Source organism: Colletes gigas, unplaced genomic scaffold (genome assembly GCF_013123115.1).
Source record: "Colletes gigas isolate AHSC1104 unplaced genomic scaffold, ASM1312311v1 Colletes_gigas_Sc00006, whole genome shotgun sequence".
NCBI classification, from domain to species: domain Eukaryota; kingdom Metazoa; phylum Arthropoda; class Insecta; order Hymenoptera; family Colletidae; genus Colletes; species Colletes gigas.
In genome coordinates this window covers 3,202,669-3,228,407 of record NW_025106635.1, presented here as the reverse complement: position 1 = coordinate 3,228,407, position 25,739 = coordinate 3,202,669, and the positions used below count along the sequence as shown (strand labels likewise).

General features: G+C 34.9%; 5 protein-coding genes across 8 annotated transcripts; 3 read left to right on the top strand and 2 right to left on the bottom strand.

The window, feature by feature from the left end:
- Positions 1–226: 226 nt before the first annotated feature.
- On the top strand, positions 227–1,282 carry LOC122395886. The gene has a single exon (XM_043393797.1). The coding sequence runs from the start codon at positions 227–229 to the stop codon at positions 1,280–1,282; it is 1,056 nt and encodes a 351-aa protein (XP_043249732.1).
- A 656-nt stretch (positions 1,283–1,938) lies between these two features.
- LOC122395729 (nucleolar pre-ribosomal-associated protein 1) lies at positions 1,939–9,587 on the bottom strand. Its single transcript, XM_043393551.1, has 15 exons — positions 9,433–9,587; positions 9,018–9,206; positions 8,596–8,893; positions 7,755–8,346; positions 7,393–7,686; positions 6,925–7,215; positions 6,508–6,828; positions 6,103–6,421; positions 4,850–6,034; positions 3,947–4,777; positions 3,748–3,875; positions 3,472–3,681; positions 3,174–3,394; positions 2,692–3,088; positions 1,939–2,600 (listed from the first exon to the last, which is right to left on the bottom strand). The coding sequence occupies exons 1-15, from the start codon at positions 9,521–9,523 to the stop codon at positions 2,064–2,066; spliced, it is 5,904 nt and encodes a 1,967-aa protein (XP_043249486.1). The 5' UTR covers positions 9,524–9,587; the 3' UTR covers positions 1,939–2,063.
- A 1,831-nt stretch (positions 9,588–11,418) lies between these two features.
- LOC122395727 (histone acetyltransferase KAT2A) lies at positions 11,419–14,826 on the top strand. 4 transcript variants are annotated; one of them, XM_043393547.1, is made up of 5 exons: positions 11,419–11,674; positions 12,109–13,080; positions 13,156–13,716; positions 13,807–14,531; positions 14,612–14,826. In XM_043393547.1, exons 1-5 carry the CDS (start codon positions 11,553–11,555, stop codon positions 14,803–14,805), a joined length of 2,574 nt encoding a protein of 857 aa, XP_043249482.1. In that variant the 5' UTR covers positions 11,419–11,552; the 3' UTR covers positions 14,806–14,826. The 4 variants fall into 4 exon arrangements, with proteins under 4 accessions (XP_043249482.1, XP_043249485.1, XP_043249483.1 ...); XM_043393550.1 differs by having other exon boundaries at positions 11,419–11,725; XM_043393548.1 differs by having other exon boundaries at positions 11,419–11,749.
- Positions 14,827–17,033: 2,207 nt separating this feature from the next.
- On the top strand, positions 17,034–18,778 carry LOC122395546 (actin, clone 403-like). The gene is made up of 4 exons (XM_043393202.1): positions 17,034–17,159; positions 17,572–17,950; positions 18,076–18,311; positions 18,389–18,778. Exons 1-4 carry the CDS (start codon positions 17,034–17,036, stop codon positions 18,776–18,778), a joined length of 1,131 nt encoding a protein of 376 aa, XP_043249137.1.
- Positions 18,779–20,120: 1,342 nt separating this feature from the next.
- Positions 20,121–25,419, bottom strand: LOC122395963 (male-specific lethal 1 homolog). The gene is made up of 4 exons (XM_043393975.1): positions 24,042–25,419; positions 22,413–23,161; positions 22,073–22,291; positions 20,121–21,993 (listed from the first exon to the last, which is right to left on the bottom strand). Exons 1-4 carry the CDS (start codon positions 25,113–25,115, stop codon positions 21,903–21,905), a joined length of 2,133 nt encoding a protein of 710 aa, XP_043249910.1. The 5' UTR covers positions 25,116–25,419; the 3' UTR covers positions 20,121–21,902.
- Between the last annotated feature and the right edge of the window lie 320 nt (positions 25,420–25,739).

The window sequence follows — 25,739 nt, the reverse complement described above, 5'->3', positions numbered from 1 at the left end:
CGAAATCATTTTTTTTTCTACCCTTGTCGCGCTACTTAACCCTATCGAAAATGATAATGAAATTTACAATTAATATTGTTTATCGATATTTTAAGATCTAAGAAATAAATCATTTACGCTTCTCGTAAGAAACAACAATGGCTTATAACATAAAACGATGAACGATTCTCCTATCAAGTAACAATAAACCCGGTAAAAAACTTATCCGTCAAATTTTGAGAAAATAATGCACGATTCTATGGACCTGGACAACACATCCGACGAACGTTTGGACAACGATGATCATCAAAAAAATAGGGACAGAGAGTTGCGCGGGAAACGCAAAAACTCCTGCAACCGATACGAGTTGATTAAAAATACTCAATTGTTGAAAGTACGAATAGCTAAGTGGCTGATCGAAGATCTAGAAAATAATGGGCCCGCAGGACTTCCACACATGGAGGCGTTATCGAGTATAATAGGTAAACCCATCAGAGTTTGGAAAGCCGACGGTGAATTTTATCAAACGATAAATGAAAATAAAAATGAGATATCCATAGACGTGGAATACCATCATTTAGGAGAAAATTGTATAGGTCACTGGACCTTAAAAGGTAATAGAGAACCCGTTAACGTGGAAACGAATTTAAACGGGTGCCTGTTCCGAGCGATTGCCGCTCAAACCAAAATTGGCGCCACAAACTTGAGAGACGCCACTTCAAAATATTTAAAACGCAACATTGACACTTTTACCGACCGAATCGATGAATTTTTATCGGCGAACGATAAAAACGGAATATCGCCGATGATTGGTGGCGCTCGATACAATGGTAGATCGCCAAAAGCCGCAGGCATCGTTTTAGACAAATCTCAAAATGGTTATTCTCAGACCGGCCAGAAGGGACACCCGAGAGGACACGCGTCGGATAAAAATGCTACAGGCCCGACAGACAGCGTCGAGAATTATTCTCGGCTGTCGTCGTCTATGAAATCTGGATTCTTAAGTAAGAATCATCAGAACATCGTGGCTGATTTTGCTCTGAGACACTATCTGTCGAAAGAAGCAATGAAAAATTTGAATCGCGGCGCAACGAACGAAGCGGTAACGATTAACGCGCGTGACTTTCAACGTGACGGTTTAAATTTAAACTCGATAAAAATGAAAGAGTGGTATGCGGGAGAAGAATATTCCGGTAAACTTGATATTGCTCGAGTTACGCTGGTGTTACGACATCACAAGGGAAAGCATAATGACCCAGACGAGGATGTGTTCGTGCACACATTCTATCCAAGGAGTTCGTAACATTCTAACATAAATTGCTGTTAACGCGCCGAGAATTACTTGATAGAAATGTTTCAACGTTGCGAGTAAGTACACTTGAAAGAATGTAGTTACGCTAGAAATAAGAATCGTCGCTATAAAATTCGAAAAGATACTTTCAACCCTCGCCCAACGTACTCTGGGATCCATTTAAAACTTGTAAAAATAATCGATAATAGTGACTAAACAATTTTCGAATACAAAAATGTAAAAATCAAAAACTTACTGGAATGCAAAATAACGAAATTTAGATTTAGGTAAAAATCGACCGTACTCGCCCCGTTCGAGGGTTAATCTACATGGATGTATAGAATATTATCCCAATAAACTCAATATTAAATCTAAAAGGAGACTTGTATGGATTCTTTAAATAAATAAATAATACGAGTTATAAAACGCACACAAGGTTTAAAAACTAAAGGATTACTATAAAAATCTGATATTCGATTAAAATTACATACTGTCTGTAGACACATCTAGTAAGGATTTGTAATATTAATAGATTTTAGCAATTATAAATACCAACAAAAAGTCTATGTACCTTTATCATTATAATTATCTAAGTTCACCCTTACTTCTACAAAGACCCAATTTAAAAACTTACCTCAAAAACTACAAAAATTAAAATACAGTATTATTTTATTAAATTACAAAGTAACTTGTAAACTGCGTAAATGTAAATAAAAAAAACACTATAATTTACAGAACATGAGGATATACATAGATGCAATATTTACATAATATATAAAAATCAGTAAATACATTATCTTATTTCGTGACTGCACCATGTCCATACCATTGTCCTCAAACAGTTTCTTGCCACTTCAATTTCATTGTCATTTTCAACACAATCTACTTTGGTTATATATTCACAACCAAAACGTAGCATATCTTCGCATTCGTCTATATCGCCCACGAAATGTTTAGAAAATTCAAGAATTTCCATTATGTGTTCTTTAGTAACGGCCATTTTCATGTACTTCGATAAAAGTAACTTTTGCAAAATATTTATATATAACGTGAATACGATAATCTTTACATCTTTCGACAAACGTGACATTAAACTCAATGCAATTTTTAAAAGCATCAACTTGTAATGGACGGTGTCCCCTCCCATTTTTAATATAGTGTTCAAAATTTTATCGATTATTTTCACTACAAGCTCTGTTAATCGAATTTCATGTGTACGCAAATTATATGCAACTTCTAATAACCATGGAAGTAGTCCATAGCCCTCTATAAGATACACAGAAGCTTTGGTGGTTTTCAATGCAACATCGATCACTTCCAGAATAAGTATCTGAAATAAAAAATATACAATATCAAGAAAATTAACAATTTTAAAACAAATTATTATTTGCAAACGCTACATTAATATTTAGAGGTCTTACTTTTGTGCGCGGATCTGACAAATTACAAGTATAAAAACCCAAGAGCATTTTAAATAAAACACACTTGAATGCAGTATTCATCTCATACTCCGTTTTCATACCATCGCGAATATTTTCCAGAATCCAGTGTCTATGCATTTTATGGTCTACGTCGGAGCTATGAAAGAGTATTAACAATTCGGGTATTGTATTTACATCCAATGCGGGTTTAGCCATCAAGAATACTTGCAAAGGCAAATAAAGAGGATGCAATGGTTGCGTAGCGATTAAAGATGTTCTTGCCAGAAATGTAGAGACTATAGAATTTAGACGGACATCATCAAGCTTTGATTGTAATGAGATAACACCATAACGAACCGCGTCTATCAGTCGCATCCATAATAACTTCCCTTTCGAACTATAAACATAAATATAAATACATACATTACAATAGAATAAACCAATGCCGATAATTATTGTCGTTAAACTGTCTCACAGTATACCTTGAAGCTTCCAAATGAGTATAATATCTAACAATGACTGTGTAAGCTAACATACGAACATCAGAGTGATTACTACTACACGCAGCGAACGTTAATCCCAGAGCACCACTTTGAGCAATTTTCTGACAGGATATGACATTATTTTCAGATAATAAAAAATACAATAATGGTAAATAAAATGCTGGATCGTATGTACCACTTGCTTCGTGTAATTCATTATTCTGCAACAAACAGAAATCAAAATCAAACGAATGCTTTGAACGTATTAGCAGGATGTTTCAATATATTATGAACCCACTTTTAATGCTCTATCCAAGGGATAATTTTGTATAGTGTTGCTAACTACATCTTGTTCAAATAAATTCAATACTTGGGAAGTAGATGGTTCCCTCCACAAATTCATATGCGTTTCACCCTTTACGCTATAATGTATCGCAGCCGCATTCCCCCATAAATATGGCCGATATTCGTAAATATTAATATTATTACTTTCATAATACTGTAAAATCTGAAACCAACGTATATGTTAATATTTTTTCTAAAAAAATTAATATAATAATATTTGTCTTCTTACAAGTAAAAGATACTGATCAGCTGCACTCAAAGTAGCATTGTATGCTGCTAAGTAAACTGGGATATGCGTCAATGCCATAACTGTTTTGTTCTTCTGAATAAGAATCCACAATAATTTTACAAGATCGCCTAAAAATATAATACATCGTTAATAGACAAAAAGAAACATTATTTTAATAGAATTGAAAATATATACGTACTTTTTATATCGGATGATTCCAACATTATATTAAGAAACTCAGAGTGAGAAGTTGCCATTTCAAATAAAGTTTTTGTGTATTCATTGTCACTACCATTCTTATATGCAACATCGCATAAAGTGCTTAAAGTTTTTAGTATTGGCAACGGTTGTTTATTGCCCTTTAATTCTTTAAAACCAAATTTCAAAGAAAATCGTGTAAACTGTGACCATGAGTGATTAGTATTCAATTCCTCGAAAAGAAAATCTTTCTTATCTTTCAAATGTTCAACTGCATTGTTCAATCTTTCACAAAGAACAAGAAGCTTCTTAACATTTTTGGATTCCTTCTTTAGAGTCAAAGTAATTATATGAAGAAGAACTTGTATAAAACTTTTAATGTACTTCTCTCCATCTTTTATCGCACATTTATTATAAACACTTTCAAGAATTTGTATATATTGTATAGACACAGTATCTAACTTATCGCCAATTTGTAAAATAGTATTACACGTTTCACTGCATGTTTTAAAATCGAATATGTTTTTAATCAAATAGGAAACTGCAGTAACATTCTCCTCTATCCAAACTTTCACATTTTTGGGATCGCTCAAATAGGATAAAATATCGGCTTCGTAATGTGTCTTCAATTTTTTTAAAAACTCTTGGTTCCATTTAAAATTTAAATTACTCGCAACTATTGGAAACACAATATTGCTCTCCTTTATATTTTCGGACGTCAACATATAGTTTGTAAAGATTGGTATGAATTTCATATTTTTACTAATCAAAAACGCAAGGAGCTTCACAGTTGTGTCCGTAATCGTTGTAGACAACAATGACAAAAAAGTATCTGCAAATGTATCATACATATTAAATCAATATTATAAAAAGAATAATAATATTTATCTTTCTAATGGCTTACCTGTATCGATGCCAGCAATATTATATGGATACTTTGAAATATATCCTTGTAAAGCAGATTCCCACTTTTCAAAATTAATGATCCCTTTCGACTTTAAAACAAGTAGATGAGAACATAAACATTTAATATATGCTGCATCTAGTTCAAACAATGCAGTGCGCTCGGATTTAATTTTATTATTGCTAATAAGTTGTAAAAGTTCTGGAATTATGTATCCATACATTGATAAATTCCTCTCATCCTTACAAGCAAACATTGTATCCTCTAATGTCACAAGCCTTTTTAATAAATATACAACATCCTGCGATGTTAGTTGCAACACGTTGAACAGAATTGCAATCGTTTCAACATTATTTATTTTGTCATATCTTTGACTTTTATTTATCATTTTATGTAACTGTATAAGCAATTTATTTTTGAAGTGAAATAATACATTTCTAACGTTCCATTTTTTGCGCCAATGAATTATTACATTACAAATATCAATAATTGTATGAGTTATCATACTCCTCATAATATCTTTGCTTTTCTGATGAAACGGTGAAAAATAATACAAGATGATAGGATGAGTGAAAACAGACTTTGCACATTCTTCCACGAGCATACAGCTGTCTGAACTTTCATTTGCAATATATAATAAAGATATTAAAAGAATCTTGCAATTGTCTATTTGGATTGTCGTTAAAATGCCTCGTTCGGTGAATTGTGTCAAATAAAATATAGTCATCTTGAACAAATACATAATTTCGTATGCTGACAAAGAATGATGGATCGTGATAGTATCATTGCTGTACTTAAATGTAACTATATTACCACCGTTAAATATTTTATTTATCTCTATTTTGGTATCACTTAACAACGCCAGATTCAATTTACACATTGAAGCCATAGAAAGGGGTACGTTTTCAATACATATCGGGCTACTGCCCTCCGACCAGCTTAGTAAATATTTTTTTACTGGCAACTCTTGTATATCTTTTGTTAAATGTATTAAACATTGAGGCGCAACTTGACAATGTAATGTATGTATTAATACGTAAGATGCGTAATGTAACGTTGCTGGATGTAAATCTTTCTTCAATTTACGCAACATGCAACATAAGAGAGGCGATATCGACGTAAAGCGTTGCATACGCAAAACATTTCTCTCCAAACTTTCATGAATAATATCTTTATCTGCCAGTTCTGAAAATATGATAAGGCATTTCACATATACTGTAATGTTAACGCTTAACAAGTGTATCAATTCTTACCATTAAATACATCTTCCAATTGACTAGGCTGAACTATCCCTACATTAATAATTTCTTCCATTTCAATTATTTCATTCGCATATCTTTCAATATTTTTAACAGCTTTCTTTACAATATTCATAAACCAATTTATTGTTTCTTCTTTTTCATCTAAATCCACGAAACCATTGATCCAGATATCCAATTGATCATTGCATCCCTCAAACATTCCAGTGGCATTCAATAAATTTTTTATTGTTATCTCTATACACGATGAAATCGTGGATACTTCTTTGTTTAAAAGAGATAATAAAAATGAAAGTACATCGCTAAATATTTTCTGGAAAAAACGTTAAGACTCGATAAATTAAATAATGTGAATAAATAAATATAAAAATGTGTTGAAAGTTATAATAATTTATGTACCTTTTGTGGTAAAAAATCCGTAGGATTTACAATAACTAAGAATTGTATAGCTTTTACTTTTATAACGTTAAATTCGAAAGTCTCGGCGATGTCCAATTCGTTCAGTATATTTAAAAACGTACTAGATCGTAAATCTGATAATGTGTGCAATAATTCTGGACATATATCATTATACATATGTAATAAGTTTAAAATAGCTATTAAGTGTTCATATTTTCGCGGTTCTGGAATGTGTTCTTTGTTAACATTATTATCTTCGGTTAGACTTGATACAAAGTTACAGTCCCACAGTTTCAATATTAAATTTAAATTGGGCACATTCTGGAATACCAAAAATTTTTATTCTATATAGTAAAAATACCATTATTGTATTTAAACTCTTACATTATTTACGTATTTAAATATATGTAAATATACCTTAGCGACAAATTCTAATATATTATTTTTAAATGCACAAAAGACATGGTCCTCATTGCAGTTTACTTTTGCAACTAGTAAATACTTCCGTATCTGATCGAATATAGTTATAAGTGCGAGTACTCCCTCATGCCTTACTATTATATCAGAGTGAGTTAAAGATGGCATAATTGCATGTTTCAATATTGCTCCTGGTAATGTTAAAGACATTATTGCACTGGCTAATTGAGATACACTTAATTCCATTGAACATGTTTTCATGTTTGTTTCTAAATCAATCGACTCTATAATCTGTAATAAAATTTACGAATGAAAACTTAACAGACTATTCAACTATACCCTTCTCCAAAACAATGTTGGAACAATATTTCTAACATATCTATTTTTTATTTCATGGTGTTGATCAATTTAGTTTCTGGAAGATACACGCATCGTTTAGATTCCATGTATTTATCATTATATAATTACCTTTCTCACAAATCTTATTGCTGCGATCCATTTCATTGATATTCTAGGTTCAATGTGTGGTTCCAAAAGAATAAACTGAGATTTAATTAAGTCTGGACACGCTGCCATTATTTGAACGATTAAATTTGATGGTTTTTCATGCTCCCAAGGTCGATCTAAGCTTTGCAGTACTGTATGTACCAATTGATTATATTTACTGTGGGATGTACCAAGCGTATGATCACGAAAAACAATACCATATCGATGGGATGTTAATAATATAATTAAAAAACTGTGCACAGTTTCGGTTACAACCTACATTAAAAAGAAATCTTATAATCCGACGGAACATTTACGTATTACGTATAATCAACAATACATACCTCTTTTTCTTCAAGATATTGCGGACTCGCTGTGGTGCTCTGAATTTTATTTTTTGGCCAATTGTTTGGACCTTTCCAATTATATAGGAGTACAAGATTCTGAACGACTGACGTCGAAAATATATGTAACTTCATGGTTTTGCTAACTTTTGGATTTTGAAGAATGTAAGTTTTAAGAGTGGTTATAACTAAACTAATAACGTCTTTGGAATCATATATCATGTCAGAAAATATGCTAGAAAGTAGATTGCGCTTGTCGAGGAGAGTTTTAATAGTTGATACGTTTCCTTCTATCAAGAAAGCAAGAATGAAATTAACGTAACAATTTCTTACGTTCTGACTGTCCGTAGGCTTTGTGTGCCGTACGAGAGATCTAATGACTTCCGGTAACAAGGATAAATGAACGAGCAATTCACGTGGAAGACTATCACCTAATGACACTATTGCAGCCAACAATTGTAAAACCACTTTTCGCTCTTTTGCACTACTTTGGGCAGAAAGCATAGAATGTACCAGCGATAAGTGAGAATTAATTAAATGTCTACATTCTCCCACCAAATTGTACTGGTTTTCTGGATATTGTGTTAAAACTCTGAAAAAAAGAGAATATAGTTTAGTACAATTACAGTAAATTACTCTTTCATAGTAATACATTTAACCCCTTGATGCCTAGTAACACAGATTGAACATTTGATAGAAACGGGGAATTGTGTTTAAATAACTGTTTTGAGATATATCGCGCAAACCTTAATTTATAAAGTAAGTTATCCATACAATAAAGTTTCTGTTCGTCTGTTTTGGTCACCAAGGGGTTACAGAGATACGTACGTATCATACATACTTTATTAACAATATCCTTACTGCAGCAAAAACAGTTATGATAGCAGTAATACTTTTTTTATCTTCTGTATCTAATAATCTTAATATCTCGAGGATGTTACCGCCCGAATCTAAATATTCCGCTGCTAAATCTCTTTCTGTACTATTATTACAAATTTTTACAAATTTTCTTAGCATTTCTAAACCGTTAGCAGAATTTAAATTAGCTCTTAAGGACTTCCCATCTAATTCCTCTGCTTGTACATTTATATTTTTCTCATCACCGGAATCTTCCTCATCCTTGTTATTATTTTCTGTACCTGTGATTGATTAGCTGTACATAATTCTAGAAATAATTATTTTATGTATAACATAATAAAGTATATGTAATACTTTTTAACGACTTTGACTTCTTCGTTTCCATACTTCCTTCAGAATTATCACATACTTTGCTAGTAGATTCTTCGACATGTTTGCTACTATTTAAATCATTTATAGATGAATTTGTCTTGTGCCCTTTTTTCCGTTTTTTTGTTATCCCATTTTGTTTACTCGATAAAACTTGTTCGGTCGTGTTCGCATCGTTACAGTTATTAACTGCTTCAATACCGTCATCCAGCGTCTTACCGTCATCTATTTAATTAATTTCTTGAATTAGCACTTACTTAAACTTGAAAACAAAATTTATCGAATAATATTTTAATATACTTTTATGTCAGAAGTATTTAATAAGACACTTCTAACCTAATTTTGCTTTCCAAAAACAAACAAAAACTCTATTCGCAAAGTAATGATTACGTATATTTAATACAAATTACAGATATTAATATATCTTTGTTACAAAGTAAAATAACGTTACCTTCTTCCTCCACTTTAACTTTTCTTTTTCTGGTTTGTTTAACATCGGCTCGAATGCTGTGTGATTTGTCGTCCGTCGAGTTGAATTTCATGGTTTTCAAAAGTTTGATTATTCATAAATATTAAAAATTATACTTTCGCTAGATTTCTCTTATTCCTTAATAGAGAAAATTCAATGTTTACTTTCACGTCACACAAATAAAACATTATTTTCTTTTTGAACAATTAACATAACCTATATCACACGCAACCACGTGTATTCTTTCGATTGTTAAGGTTGGGATACATCCCCTCTCCTTCCCACTCGGAGGCGCTTCTGAAGCCGAAAATACCTGGCGCCATCTAATATCAGTGTTTCGAAGTCAAAAAATCGTCCCAGGATCACAGAATGTTAGTGGAGGTATCCGGAGTACAGCTACCCCCACTCCTCCTACTCCTGATACGCACTACCTTGATTATTCATTAATAACTCCTTTCCTGGGATTAAAATATGAACTTTTAGAATTGAAGAATGTAGTATAAACCCTTGGCAACATTCAAGGATAGTTTTTAGAACCATTCCGCTCGCAATTAAGACGTTATTAACGAATATCGGAAGTCGTAACATTTACGGCTGTGTCACCGCCTGCTTTAATCGATGAATTATCAATTTTTCAACTGTAATACCCATATTTTGGCTATTAGGGTACCAAGTAGACATCCTAGGCAACATTCAAGGACCGATTTTGCAACGCTCCATGCTCTAATTAATTAGTTATTAGCGATAAATCCCTAAGATGTCGCGTGAAAAGGTTAGAAACCGTGACCCGACTTCCGATATTCGTTAATAACTATTTAATGAGGCATAGCATGGTTCTAAAAATTATCCTTGAATGTTGTCAAGGGTCTGTACTATATTCCTAAACTCTAAAAGTTCATAATTTGTTCCCAGGAAAAGCGTAATTATTAAATTAACGAGCAACATTTCATTACAAGCGGAGAACCCCATAGTACGCTGTTTTCGCCTCTAGGTGGCGCCACCATCCAACAATCGATAATTCTCTGCGTGTCATGAATTACTGCTCCTTAATTTACTAATTACGCCTTTCCTGGGAACAAATTATGAACTTTTAGAGTTTAAGAATATAGTACAGACCCTTGACAACAATCAAGGATGATTTTTAGAACCATTCCGCTCGTAATTAAAACGTTATTAACGAATATCGGAAGTCGGCCCACTGTTTCTAACATTTTAACACGACATCTTAGTCATCTATCGCTAATAACTAATTAATTAGAGCATGGAGCGTTACAAAATCGGTCCTTGAATGTTGGTAGGGATGTCGACTTGATTCCCTAATAGCCAGAATATGGGTATTATAGTTGAAAAATCGATAATTCATCGATTAAAGCTGGCGGTGATACAGCCGTAAATGTCCCGACTTCCGATATTCATTAATAACTATTTAATGAGGCATAACATGGGTCTAAAAACTATCCTTGAATATTGCCAAGGGGCTATACTAGATTCTTCAGTTCTAAGAGTTCATATTTTAATCCCAGGAAAGGAGTTATTAATGAATAATCAAGGTAGTGCGTATCAGGTGTAGGAGGAGTGGGGGTAGCTGTAGTCCGGATACCTCCACTAACATTCTGTGATCCTGGCACGATTTTTTAAGTTCGAAACCCTGATATTAGATGGCGATACTGTTTCTTTGCAGATTTTAACACAATGATAGATCATTCATGTACATGAGCTCATATATATATATGCATTTTAGTAGTTCGAATTCCTGATATTAGATGGCGATACCGTTTCTTTGCAGATTTTAACACAATGATAGATCCATTCATGTACGTGAGCTCGTATATATATATGCATTTTAGCAGTTCGAATTTCTGATATTAGATGGCGATACTGTTTTTTGTCAGATTTTCACGCTATATGTATACAAGTAAATATAGCTTCCAGTAATCGTTTATAACTTATTAATTACATGAAATAAAGTATAGAGAAGTGGTTTAACAACTTAAATAAATTTGTATAATACTTTTAACTTTAGAATTGATTAAAATTAAGGAATTAATGGGATAGGTAGAGGAGAATACAAATAGAAAGCATGGAAAATATAGATCACGTGTATGTACACACGTGAGCTTGTGTGTTTCCAAGTGTTGAGGAAAACAAACTGTCACTCGTTCTCTTTCTCGATCCTCTTATTGTTTAAAAAAAAAAACTACGTTAACATCTTTTTAGGAAAACGGTAAACACTGATGATGTTCAATCTGTTTTAGTAGCGGCAACGCCAGTGGATGTATGGACGATGTTCCTTAACCTTGTATGCATGTTTATAGCATTATAAATAATCGTTGAAGTTTGTAAATTACTAACAAATATGATATTTATTCTATAAACGTTTTGTCTAATCGTACGTAGAGTTACTGTTTAAAAAACAATGTTTACACTTTAATATGATTGATATTATTGGTTACTCTTTTGACATTTATAATGTACTTACACCGCAAAACAAAAATAGAGGACATTTCGAACTTAATTTAATTTTTATTCATTATGCCTTGACACACCAATGAAATGAAACGGAGCATCATCTTTCTATCTCGTTTTATTTAAAACCAATAGCATGCTTAACTAAACGCTTGATGCTTAATATTTTACAACGCTTGTTCTTTATCGCAGAAACATGTCGACCGAGGAAGGAACTCGCAACGCAACTTTGCAGCCTCTGCAAGAGAATAACCAATCCGTAAGCAGTAGTTCGCAACACGCAGGGAACAGTAGGGAATCGAACGGTGCCAGACCCCAGGAGCAAAGCAGTCGACAAAATAATCTCCAAAGGATACAACAGAGGAAGCAACAGATGTTGAATTTACCCCAAATGAAGAAAATATTGAAAATCGCGACTTACAGCGCGTGCAAAGTCGACGAGTGCAAATGCGTCGGATGGAAGAATCCACAGTTACTGATCAAGTCACCGAAAAGCGACACGCAACCGATTATAAACTTTTTCGATCCATGCAAAAGCTGCACGCACGTTTTAGAGAATCATGTGTCTCACCTGACCAATCAGTCGGAGGATGAGATCAATAAATTGCTATGCATGGTCATAGACGCGGACAATATCTTTCTGGGATTGCAAAAAGAGGAGGATCCGGATACAAAGAAAGTATATTTTTACTTGTGTAAACTTTTAAGGAAATGTATACAGTCGGTGACGAAACCTACGATAGAAGGTCCTCTCGGGCAACCGCCGTTCGAAAGACCTAGCATAGCAAAAGCAGTAATGAACTTTGTCGCGTACAAATATGGCCATTTACCGCAGAGGGACATGCAAGCTATGTGCGACATGGCTAAGATGTTCCTGCACTGTTTAAACCATTGGAACTTCGACCCTCTGAGCGCCAGGAGAGGCACAATTAGCGTGGAAGACGCTCCTGCTTATAAAATCAATCATACGCGATGGCTGGTATTTTGCCACATACCAGCGTTCTGTGACTCTCTGCCCCATTACGATACTTCATTAGTTTTCGGACGGACATTCGTTCAAGCTATTTTCAAACCAGTATCCAGACAATTACTGGACAAATGTCACAGCGAGCGAGACAAATTAGCCCCGGAAAAGAGAGTGATAGTATTGACGCATTTCCCAAAGTACGTACAGATTTCTTCGTTTCGAGCAAAGCCACCGAACCTGCAGTTTTACTCGAAACCGATTACTGATTTCAGATTCCTCTCGATGCTGGAGGCAGAAATTTACTCGGACAATTCACCGATCTGGGATCCCGATTTCAAGCAGGTGCCCCCCACTTATTTGCAGACTGCGTTGGAATCAAAATCGAATCAAGGGAGAAGAACAGGGGAGTTCGAGAAAGTTACGGTCACTCCGAACGACAAAGATAATTACACGACGATCAATATAAGTCCGGGCATGAAAAAGATTCACGAGAAAAGGTCGCATTCCGAGGGACGTTCGGACGTGAAGAGAAGAAAAACCGAGGAAGTATTTGAGGATTTGCCCGAGGAGACTGTTGCTGAAATCGTGGCGACTATCAACGACCCTAATTACATGTGTGGACCCGATGCAGTATTCCCACCGAACGTACCGCGAGACGAAACTGCCAAGATCGAGGAGAGTAGAAAAATTATAGAATTTCACGTTGTTGGGAACAGTCTGACACAGCCGGTTTCTAAACAAACGATGCTTTGGTTAATCGGATTGCACAACGTGTTCAGCCATCAGTTGCCTAGAATGCCAAAAGAGTACATATCGCAACTAGTTTTTGATCCGTAAGTGTGGCTCATGCTAGAAAGAGTATTCAGTTTTTTATTACTTGATACACGCTGGATGATTTAATCGTAACAATGTTTTATTTGTAGTAAACACAAAACATTGGCCTTGATCAAAGATGGCCGACCAATCGGTGGCATCTGTTTCCGAATGTTTCCGACACAGGGCTTCACAGAAATAGTATTCTGCGCGGTTACCAGTCAAGAACAAGTAAAAGGCTACGGTACACACTTGATGAACATGCTAAAAGACTATCACATAAAGAGCAATATATTACATTTCCTCACGTTCGCGGACGAGTTCGCGATCGGATATTTTAAAAAGCAAGGCTTCAGCAAGGATATCAAATTACCACGATCTATGCATCAGGGATATATCAAGGATTACGAGGGAGCAACGTTGATGCATTGCGAATTGAATGCTAAAATTGTATATACAGAGTTCACCGCGGTCATACGAAAACAGAAGGAGATTATTAAAAAATTGATACACCAGAGACAGCAAGAGATACAAAAGGTTCATCCTGGCTTAACGTGCTTCAAAGAAGGCGTTAGAGGGATTCCTGTCGAATCTATTCCTGGTATTCGAGAGACCGGCTGGAAGAGTTATGCTCAAACGAGAACGAGAGGCGTAGCTAAAGGCACACCAGGCCCAGAACCGATGGAAGCGTGCTTGGATATTACGGACTCGTTGTACAATGCTTTGAAGAATGTTTTGAACAGCGTTAAGAATCATAGTACAGCCTGGCCGTTTTTAAAGCCTGTCGACAAAAACGATGTCCCGGATTATTACGATCATATTAAATACCCCATGGGTAAATGTAATTGAAATTCAAAACGTGATTGCACAAAATGATAGCTGAAAATTAATTAATTAATTTATTTACTTTTTCAGATCTGAAGACTATGACCGATCGACTGAAGGCACGGTACTATGTTACAAGGAGATTATTTATCGCAGACATGACACGGATTTTTACAAATTGTCGCTTGTATAATAGCCCCGACACCGAATACTACCGATGCGCCAACGCTTTGGAGAAATATTTCCAAACGAGAATGAAAGAAATTGGCCTGTGGGATAAATAGAATTAATTATTTACCTTACAGATAGACACGTCGATTACAATTCTTTTTTTCTTTCTATTGTACATTCATTTGTAAATATATAATTGTAAAATTGATAAACTCGAAAGAAAATGAACTTTTGGAAAAGAATATTTACGAGAGCGGAAATATGTATTTATTTATTTGTACGTGTGATTCCTACCTTTAAATAAAACTATAGGTGAAAACAATGTTTGATTCTGTGTAATCCTTTGCACTCCAAAAAACGGTTGAAAATAGGATATACAGCAAATTAGAACCAAACTAGGTACTTAATTTCACGGCCTAATTATAAGCATTAGTTTGAACAGTTAATTACGAAATGTAATACACCAATTATAACGAAGCTCTGCTTAGTGATTACTCTATGGAACAGCGAGCTCTTAAAATGCGTTAATTCTGAGAGAGTTAGCAAACTGAGACTTATATTTTCTATAAATATAGAAGGAACGTTAACTCGTATAATGTAAATGACAGAACTTTTAAATAGAGGCAATATTGGTCGAACGTTCTGCTTTAAATACAATTAAAATATTTAAGAAATTCGGTAATTTTCCATCAAATTTCGCCACGCGTCTATGGCCAACTAATTACTATTATAAATAAATAGTTAAAAGAAATATACGTAATCTTATTACAACTTTTACGTAAGAAAACATTGTTTGCATAATTATAAAGTCATATCGTAATTAACAAACGATCGAATATATCGGATATTAAAAAATATTAAATTTAAAAATACAAACAAGTTGTACAGAAAATTTTACAAGGTAAATGAAATATTTTATCTTTTATATGCATTTTGTAATATTGGTCGAACGTTCTGCTTTAAATACAATTAAAATATTAAAGAAATTCGGTAATTTTCCATCAAATTTCGCCACGCGTCTATGGCCAACTAATTACTATTATAAATAAATAGTTAAAAGAAATATACGTAATCTTATTACAACTTTTACGTAAGAAACATTGTTTGCATAATTATAAAATCATATCGTAATTAACAAACGATCGAATATATCGAATATTAAAAAATATTAAATTTAAAAATACAAACAAGTTGTACAGAAAATTTTACAAGGTAAATGAAATATTTTATCTTTTATATGCATTTTGTAATATTGGTCGAACGTTCTGCTTTAAATACAATTAAAATATTTAAGAAATTCGGTAATTTTCCATCAAATTTCGCCACGCGTCTATGGCCAACTAATTACTATTATAAATAAATAGTTAAAAGAAATATACGTAATCTTATTACAACTTTTACGTAAGAAACATTGTTTGTATAATTATAAAGTCATATCGTAATTAACAAACGATCGAATATATCGAATATTAAAAAATATTAAATTTAAAAATACAAACAAGTTGTACAGAAAATTTTACAAGGTACAATGAAATATTTTATCTTTTATATGCCTTATGATACGATGCATTTTGTAACTTCTGTAATTTGGTTTGTGTTCAGTGAACTCTTGGGAAGCTGGTTTCACTTTCTTCAATAAGCAGGATTTACTCGGTGTTAAATATAAATTATGTATATTCCAGTCTAAATTGCATTCGGTTAAGAGGAATCCAATATAGCTAGGGGGACAAGGAAATGCTTTATATGCTCTACTTGACACAAACTCTGTGTACGTAATGTAATAACATTCTCTTAATTGGCATACATTAAAAACCAATTAAAGCCTCTTATAAGGTGTTCGTTTGCCGTTTCTGTATCAGGTACAATATATCAGTACAGTTATTTGGATTTTATGATTTTTGTGTTAGTAATTGATACAATTACAATTACTTAATTTCTGTATCGTACTGTTCCTCGTCTGCATTACGCAAATGTAACAAATGTAGTACACCCTAAAATAATTCTTTTATAGATTTATAAAAAAGTTAACAAAAAATTATAAAAATTACAAAAACGGAAATAATAATGTTAGCTTGTTATACTAGTTAAAGGGTACAGCGGTTCGTAGAGATACCAGAAACTGTTTAAAATACAGACACAAATGTGCAGAGATGGGGAAAAGAGGGGGAGTTGATATAAAGCAGCTCCATTCTTACAGAGGAACAATGTTAAAGGAGTCAACGCACTGTGAAGATAGAACAAAGTCTAGTCATATAAATAAATCCTGTCTTTGTATTACAATATACATACTTAAACCTAATTTATTTTTAATTTTATTTAAAGTAATTATTTCCATTTTAAAATGTGTGACGACGACGTTGCAGCCCTGGTAGTCGACAATGGATCGGGAATGTGCAAAGCAGGATTCGCAGGGGACGATGCCCCACGAGCTGTATTCCCTTCCATCGTCGGAAGACCTCGATATCAGGTAAAACTAATTTTTAAACGTTTTTAACATTATAGCTGAAAATTTTCGAGACTTCTAAAACCTTCGTGTATTTCCAAATTCGTTAAGATTTACAAGATTTCGAAAAGATTCCGTGAATTTCATTGCAACTCTTTCTTCGTACAACATGTCCCGTGATATTCCCGCCAAAATGCGAGAACCTCTGATCCAGGAAAAAATCGACCGGTACAACGTCGTTTCTAAAAACTTTATGTAATATTTTTTCCTCCTTTTAAACCTTCGAGCAAGTTCTGACAGTTGAACGAAAAAATCACTGGACATCCTGTACAATAAAAATGCTGAAAAAAACCTTACGAAAGAGAATAAATGTTCGTTATTAAAATTTCGCTTTAAATGCTTCATCGACGATAATAATAAAACTAAAATTGTACAGGGGATTATGGTCGGTATGGGCCAGAAAGATAGTTACGTGGGGGACGAGGCCCAAAGCAAAAGAGGTGTTCTAACCGTCAAGTACCCGATCGAGCACGGTATCGTGACAAATTGGGACGACATGGAAAAGATATGGCACCATACGTTCTACAACGAATTGAGAATCGCCCCCGAGGAACACCCCGTTCTTTTAACGGAGGCGCCGTTAAATCCCAAAGCTAATCGGGAAAAAATGACGCAGATTATGTTCGAAACGTTTAATTCCCCGGCGATGTACGTCGCCATACAAGCGGTTTTATCGCTTTACGCTTCGGGACGCACCACGGGCATTGTATTAGATAGCGGTGACGGAGTATCGCATACAGTACCGATTTATGAGGGTATGTAGGTACTCACCGTTTCATCGAGTATAAATCCGTTCGTCGCTTCGACAACATTAGCCCTTAAAATCGTACGTCCTCCTTTAAGCTTCGTCCTGAAATAAAATTATTTCTATATTATTCAGGGTATGCTTTACCGCACGCAATTTTGCGTATGGACTTGGCTGGCCGTGATTTGACGGACTATCTAATGAAAATCTTAACCGAGAGAGGGTACTCCTTTACAACGACCGCGGAGCGTGAAATTGTTCGAGACATTAAAGAAAAATTATGTTACGTTGCTTTAGACTTTCAGCAAGAAATGGCCACGGCGGCCGGTTCGAGTGCTCTGGAAAAGAGCTACGAGTTACCGGATGGCCAGGTAATTAGAATCATACGTGAATTTAAATTGTCGTAAATGGACGTGATTCACGAGCTACGCGCGATTACTGATTACAGGTGATTACTATTGGTAACGAACGATTCCGATGCCCGGAAGCGATGTTCCAGCCAAGCTTCCTGGGCATGGAATCGTGCGGTATCCACGAAACCACCTACAACTCGATTATGAAATGCGATGTCGACATTCGCAAGGATCTGTACGCGAATTCAGTGTTGTCGGGCGGCACCACTATGTATCCAGGTATCGCGGACAGAATGCAAAAGGAAATAACGGCATTGGCACCATCCACGATGAAGATCAAGATAATCGCGCCTCCGGAAAGGAAATACTCGGTCTGGATCGGTGGTTCGATCTTGGCTAGCTTAAGTACGTTCCAACAAATGTGGATCTCGAAACAGGAGTACGACGAATCAGGACCGTCCATCGTGCATAGAAAGTGTTTCTAATTTACCTTGTATTTACGAACGAAAAAAAAGAACCGTATCTCATTCAGCTTAATAATAAATCAACATCGTATCGCATAAAAACATTCTTTGCTTTGGTATCCCGAACCCGACGATTTCAGAACGACTAATATTTCACATTTACCAAGACGTTCTTTATGAAATAATCTTATTTATTCAGTATCTCTTATTACCACTAAATTATAACTCGCATTATGTATGTACAGGGCATTTCGTAAGTGGTCAAATATTCACACGCGTAACGAAATCAATGAAAATGTTACACCACTTTTTCGACTTTACTTCACGGTTATGTTTTGAAATTTAATGGATGCAATGTAACGATGTATACTTCGAACGTATGACAATGTAAACGCTTTTCTATCGAACGAATAAAAAAAAAAAAAACAAATGTATATTTTTTTCACATTTGATCCATCAGTTACGGAATAACCTGTACGCATAGTAATAATGTATGTATTATATTATATAGTATAGTATTTATACACAATATAATAAATATATTTTACGTATATCCGTATCTCGATTCAATTAAGTTAGAAACATATACACATTTATTTATACTCGCGTGCATGGGTGTATTGTACTTACATATAAGTGACGCACTCGCCATACTCAACGTATACACATATACATTCGTATGTACATACTTTAGGTCCTGCAATTATTACACGAACGTGATCAAATATTCAAAATTTCTCAAGTATTAGAATTTTTTCCGGTTTATAATTCTACTCTGAAATTGTCCCATACTGTTGTTGAAAATATTTTTACAGGATGCATTCCTTTCTTTTAAAGTAACAAAAAAAAAAAAAAAAAATACGGTCTCGACAATATACATACCTATCGTCACGAATAAAACGGAAAACAGAAACTAACGTTTACTTGGAAAGACGTTCCTTTATTTACAAGTAATAATTACTATATTCACCGTGTCTTAACGTCGAGCATATTTCGGTTCAAGAAATTCTGATACTTCTCATGGACGGCTGAATCGAGTATCGCGTCACAGTTGTTACGTATTATGAAATAGAATAATATAACTAAATGTACACGAATAACGGAGGTTATATCTTTATCGAGAGAATGTTAAAAAGACAGAAAAAAAAAAATCACAATTAAATGCAACGATAAAAGAAAAACATCTTGGATGTACGTAATTCCTAATAAAGTTATAAAAACTATTTGCATAGAAATAAAAAAAAAAAAGAATTGAAAATATGAAAAAACGTACAAGTTTTATGATACTGGAAAGCTATTAAATAAATTACACAATTCTTAAAGATTTACCGAATTACAGAAAATGTTAATACAATGAGGCCTAATACGAATCTTCAATGAAATAATCGTTCGATGATATTTACTGTCATAAATGGTGTTAATGTCCAATAAAAAGGAATTACAAAAATTTAATCAATTTCAATCTGCCACATTTTCGTAACTAGACGTCGTAACCCCTTTTCCTTTTATATTTAATATAAAACAATAAAAATTACAAATTATATATAATTTTCTATATAATTGATTTATGATGTCAACATGGCCAATATATGCAAGTTATATCGTTTATGTTACTCGTTACTTATTTATCGAGCTATGTGTTCCCTTAACTGTAATACTTATCTTTATCGCATTCGAACAACTGTATTTGCCAAATTTATTAAACAGCATTCCGATGAACTTGCATTCTGAACATAATACTAATCGCAATTCAAGTTAAAAAAAAATACATGTTTCAAATTTCAAATTACCGCAATCTAAAATACCATTATAAATATAGCTTGTTAATTAGATCAATTAATGTTACATTTTTTATTTTATAATGAAACTTTTGCTTGCATCCGTTACACCATTCAAACAAATACAAAAATTTTGTTGTAATCTTTATATGGTAATCTGTAAATTTAGAACATGAATATAGCGTTTTTTGTAATTTCAAGATATATCTGTAACAAGTTCTTTCAATGTATCTTTAGCATTTTAGGAAGACGATAGTTATGTCTATGAATGTTTATAAACCTTTCATAGATAATACGTATTTTACATTTATTACACTACAAAAATGGTCCACAGAGGGTACAACATAGCTGAGATAATTTACCGGATGGACGCATCAGATACTTATCAGAATAAATTGTGATGGAAACATTACAGACAGTTGAAAACCGTAATGGATCGAATTAACAATTTACTTTTGTGTCTAGCGTATTCCTCGAGACAGAAATTTCATACGAATTCATATTATTCAAACATCGAATTTTATCCTAAAATCAGTTAATATTAAAATGAAATTAACAGAATTTGATCCAATATGGTTTTCAACTCTCCAAGATTTACATTATAAACTACATATTTTCACCATTCAAGAGTATTCTAATCCTTAACGATAAATACACTTTTGTAATACAATAAATACATTTGTACCACTGGTACTTTTTGGAAATATTTATGGAACCATTCCATAGGTACGAATATTTTTTTCCTCAGTATCGATTCGAGACTAAAGAAAAGGGGCTACGAAGAATTTAAGATAGATTGTATTGTTCGCTTGCACGCAATATAGATTTTGCAACAGATCTTTTTTAGACGCGTACCTGTAGCATATTTTATTTATGTTCGATTAAATTCAGATTTTATACATTTGGAGAAAAAATAAATTCAATCTGAACCATTTAACTTGATTATTATAGTTTGTACAACCCCGATTGAGATTTCACAGATATAAATAATAAATAATTCATTAAAATCAAAGAAATCAATAACGTTTTTATCAAATTGCGACAATACACACAGTTGTACGAATAAAATGACATTTGCCGATTTTAACGAACCGACAATTTATATCGATTTATATCGAATGTACATTCTACAGACGAATAGATAGAAAATAAAAAAGTAGTAGGTACTTCTCTTAGTTACAGTCATCTTTCCTGGATTATATTTTTAAAAATGTAATAAAAATATCTTTGGTGCCCCTATTCACATAGTAAAAAATATATGGTTTTAAAAAAGAGAGAGAGAAATTAAACAGAAGTATAAGGGAGCAAGTCTACAACAAAGATTAAAAATGATAAGACAAAGGTCCTGTCTGTCGTCGTAAAAGCGTCTATCTCCTAGTGGATTTTCTTCTACCTGTCGATCGTTTTGGACGCCGACTATTTGATCGTGGCATGTTTGACCAAGGTAAAGAAAATTCGCTGTAAGTTTAAAATTAAAGGTAATTAATATAAATCGGTATGAGTGCGAATTTTGTATTATTAATACGTTTCTATTTACCTTGGAGAGAAACTAGGAATAGGAGCACCAAATGCAGTAATAGGTAATTGGGGATCCACTTGAAGACTTTGTATTTGTTCTATATCAGGCCATAACGACGATACAGATTCTTCTTCCACCGCAGATGGGCAAGGTCCTGTATGATTTGTATTGTAACACGTTGCTTGATGATTCTGACGTTCTTGTCTCTGTTTTAATTTTTCGATGTGCCTCTGCTCTCTGAAAGAGACGGTTTACAAATATTAAAATTTAAATAATGCATTAAATTTATCAGGCAATAATATAAATAAATACTAATTATAATACATTATTCTTTTATCATTTTATCGAAAATGCAAACCTTATCCTTTGTACATCCCATCTTTTTCTCCTCCTCTCGTCGTTCTCCAGTTTTAAATGCCTCTTGTTAAAAATTTCATCGTCTAAATTTTCAGTCCCTTCCATCGTGTAACAGCTTGTATATATTTTCACTCTCCAATTTGGAACTTCCAAGGAGGTATCACTTTCCACTGGACTAGGTTCCTTCAAACTTAACGTATAATTAGGATCTCCAACAGCCGTGTAATAATGTTCCTCTGTTGTGAGGAAAGATTCTTTCTTTGCCAATAGTTTGCCTTTTCTATCACCTTTTCTACCAGTCTCGTGAGTTAACACTTTATCTTGTACTGTAGATGACGTGTCATTGCTGATCGTAGACGAACACGAGACTCCTCTTTTTCTTTTGCTTCCGCTAGATAATGGTATCGGGTCTGATCTTCTCTTCTTTTTCTCTTCCCACTCTAATCGAATATCACTACCAGTTTCTACCTTGGTTTCAAGTTTTCCTTGGTTATCGTTCAGTTCTTGTTTCACGGTAGTAATTCCACCACTAGTGTTCAAACGAATCTTAAAACTCTCATTATACTGAGAATTATTGTTCTCGGACTGAATGTTTCTATGAATTTCGCTGGTCGATGGCACATTCACAGAATTGATGCTCGGAGGTGAACACGTCCCAATATGCTCTGATGTAATGGAATTTTCATTACTTTCTGACCGTAATTTTTGTAAGTTTACACGTCTGTCCATACGTTCCAAACGTAACTTTAGCTATAATATAAATATCCATTTATTAGTAAAGACTTAATGTAATTTTAAATTTAAATTTCTGTTAACAATAAACACTGAGCACTATTCAATGAAAGTCCATTGTTAAGAAATTAACGATAAGTAGGAAAAACGTAATTATAACAGAACCTAACTATTTAATAATCGTAGAAAATCTCGGCCAGTTAAATATTTTTATTTCGTTTGATATAAGCATAAGTATATAAAGATGAACAACCGCACAAATTAGATAGAATTTGATTAAACAATCTTTATTTACTGTCAACAAACGATAGGACTGAGACGATCGGGTTTTAATTTCTTTGCGAATTCCAGGCATTATTGTTTCCACAATTTATCACACGTATATATAGCGAAATGGAGCAGCAGTGACAATGACATCATTCGAATCGTTTAAAATTGAATTGTTTTAAAAAATCGGTTCATTCAAAAAAATCTTCCATTTTCCATTATGAAAGTGCCGTCACTGCTAAGGCAGATCGCGCGCGAGAATCAAGCAGAACGTGTAGTAACGTGCTTCACGTTTCAAAGGTGCAATTCTACACGAAACAGCGCCATCCCGTGGCGTCGTTATGGCTGACCTTCACGATTGACCGACCAATGACAGAAACAGGAATAAGAACCGGGAAAATAGAGTCGAAAGAAAGAAAGGCAGAGACACTGACTGACGTATGTACGAAACAAACATAAGCGCGGGTATTTTGGAACGTGTACTTATTCACGTCGATCAAATTTAACGTTTAAAAGCAACGAACAAAAACGAAAAAACAAAGTAAGTTTATGACGATCGGTACAATCGACGAAGCAAAATTATGTATAACCAGAATACGTTAAATGGTGTGTAGAAAGAGAAAGGAAATACCGTTTCGTTCTCCTGCCGAAGAGCTGCTAACAATTTGTCCTTGGTGACGATTTGCTCGGATTGTTGCTGTATCAAATCAAGATGAAGAAGCAACAGTTCTTTGAGGTGCTTCACCTCCGTCAAATCATTCTGACGGGGTTCATTACCTCGTAAAGGGCTGACACCAAGAGCAGAGGTAGCAGTAGCAGCCGCCGGAGCTCCACCGTCTGTCATGCTGGCGTACATGTGATCAAAGTCACAGGGGAAACTGAGTATTCCGGCGACCGGTTTACCGTTTTCACCAACGTTTTGGAATTCATTGCGGGAACAACTATTGTTCTGGTTGATAACGGAATTACCAGTGGTGCTGGTCGTAGAGACCGTACTACTCCGAACGCCGCTGGTGGCCGACGTGGTGGACAAGTGTTCGTTCATCGCCGCGACCATGTTGTCGTCGTCCTCCTCTTCGTTGTCCTCTTCCTCGTCTTCTTCGTAACAAGAAGTGGCAGCAGAAACAGCCGTGGTCGTTTGTTCGTTGTGATCAATGATAGTGGCCGTAGTATCGGTGGTATTGGTAGTAGTGGTGGTAAGATTTACGATTGGCGTCTCGATGCACGAGCCTGAGTACAGGTCTTGATATTCAGTTTCGCTAAACTCCGTTCCGTCGTTCGCGTCCCTTTGATCCTCTATCGTTTCAAGACTCTCCACTGTCTTGAGATCAGAGTTTACGTCGCCAAACTCCACGCTGCCAATGACGCCCCCGGCGGTCAAGCCGGTAATACAGACACCGCTATTACTGCCGCTGTCACCGTTCCCACTACTACCAGCGGAACAACCACTATCACCATTATCACTGCCACTACCACTACCGGCGTTACTAGTAGCACTAGATCCAGTAGTACCAGTATCAGCAACAACAGCAGCAGCAGCAATAGAAGTAGCGTTACTAGTTTCACCAGCGAGAACAACTTTAGATGAGCCAGTGCTGCCAGCAGCGCCGCTTTCGTTCTCCTTCCTGTTCCCGTGCTCGTACTCATGAACGTTCTCCTTCTTATTTTCACCGTTCACGAGCTTCGAGGCCGAGCCACTCGACATCTTCCCTCTCTACCACCCTCGTCGTGGCTTCCCTCTTCTTCATTTGTGGCCGCTTCGAGCGTACCACGCGCCCGCACCGCGCACATTAAGCGTCTTGACAATGCCCTCACCGACGATGTCCTCTTCTCAACGTCGTTCTATTTACTCGTTACATATCATTACCCTTCGCCTATCCCTCGCACCATCGGCTTTACAATCACTTCGATTACGAACGATGTCGTTTTTCCTATCTGTCCGTGTCTAAAACACTCGTCAAAGAAGTCTCTGCCACTGGCAGCGCACGAGGTACTCTATTGCCCGAGATCGTGCTTATGTTTACTCTGACGGACGATGCGAGCCGCGCGGCGTTTCACTGCCCCGCAACATCCTACGCTCCTGACATCTACCGTCGCAAACCGCAAACCTCCTCGTTTTCTTCGGTTTTTCCATCGATCAGCCACTTCACCATCGACGCACGTCAACAAATGCGAGCCTCTTTTTTTTTTTTTTTTTTTTTTGCTCCGCATTTGCAATATTCGATGCAATTTTTCGACACCTTCTCGGCATAATGAAAAAGGGCGCATGCGTTCTACGTTAATGCGTCTATTTCTTCTTGTACGGTCCTATACCTAGGTATGCTGAATG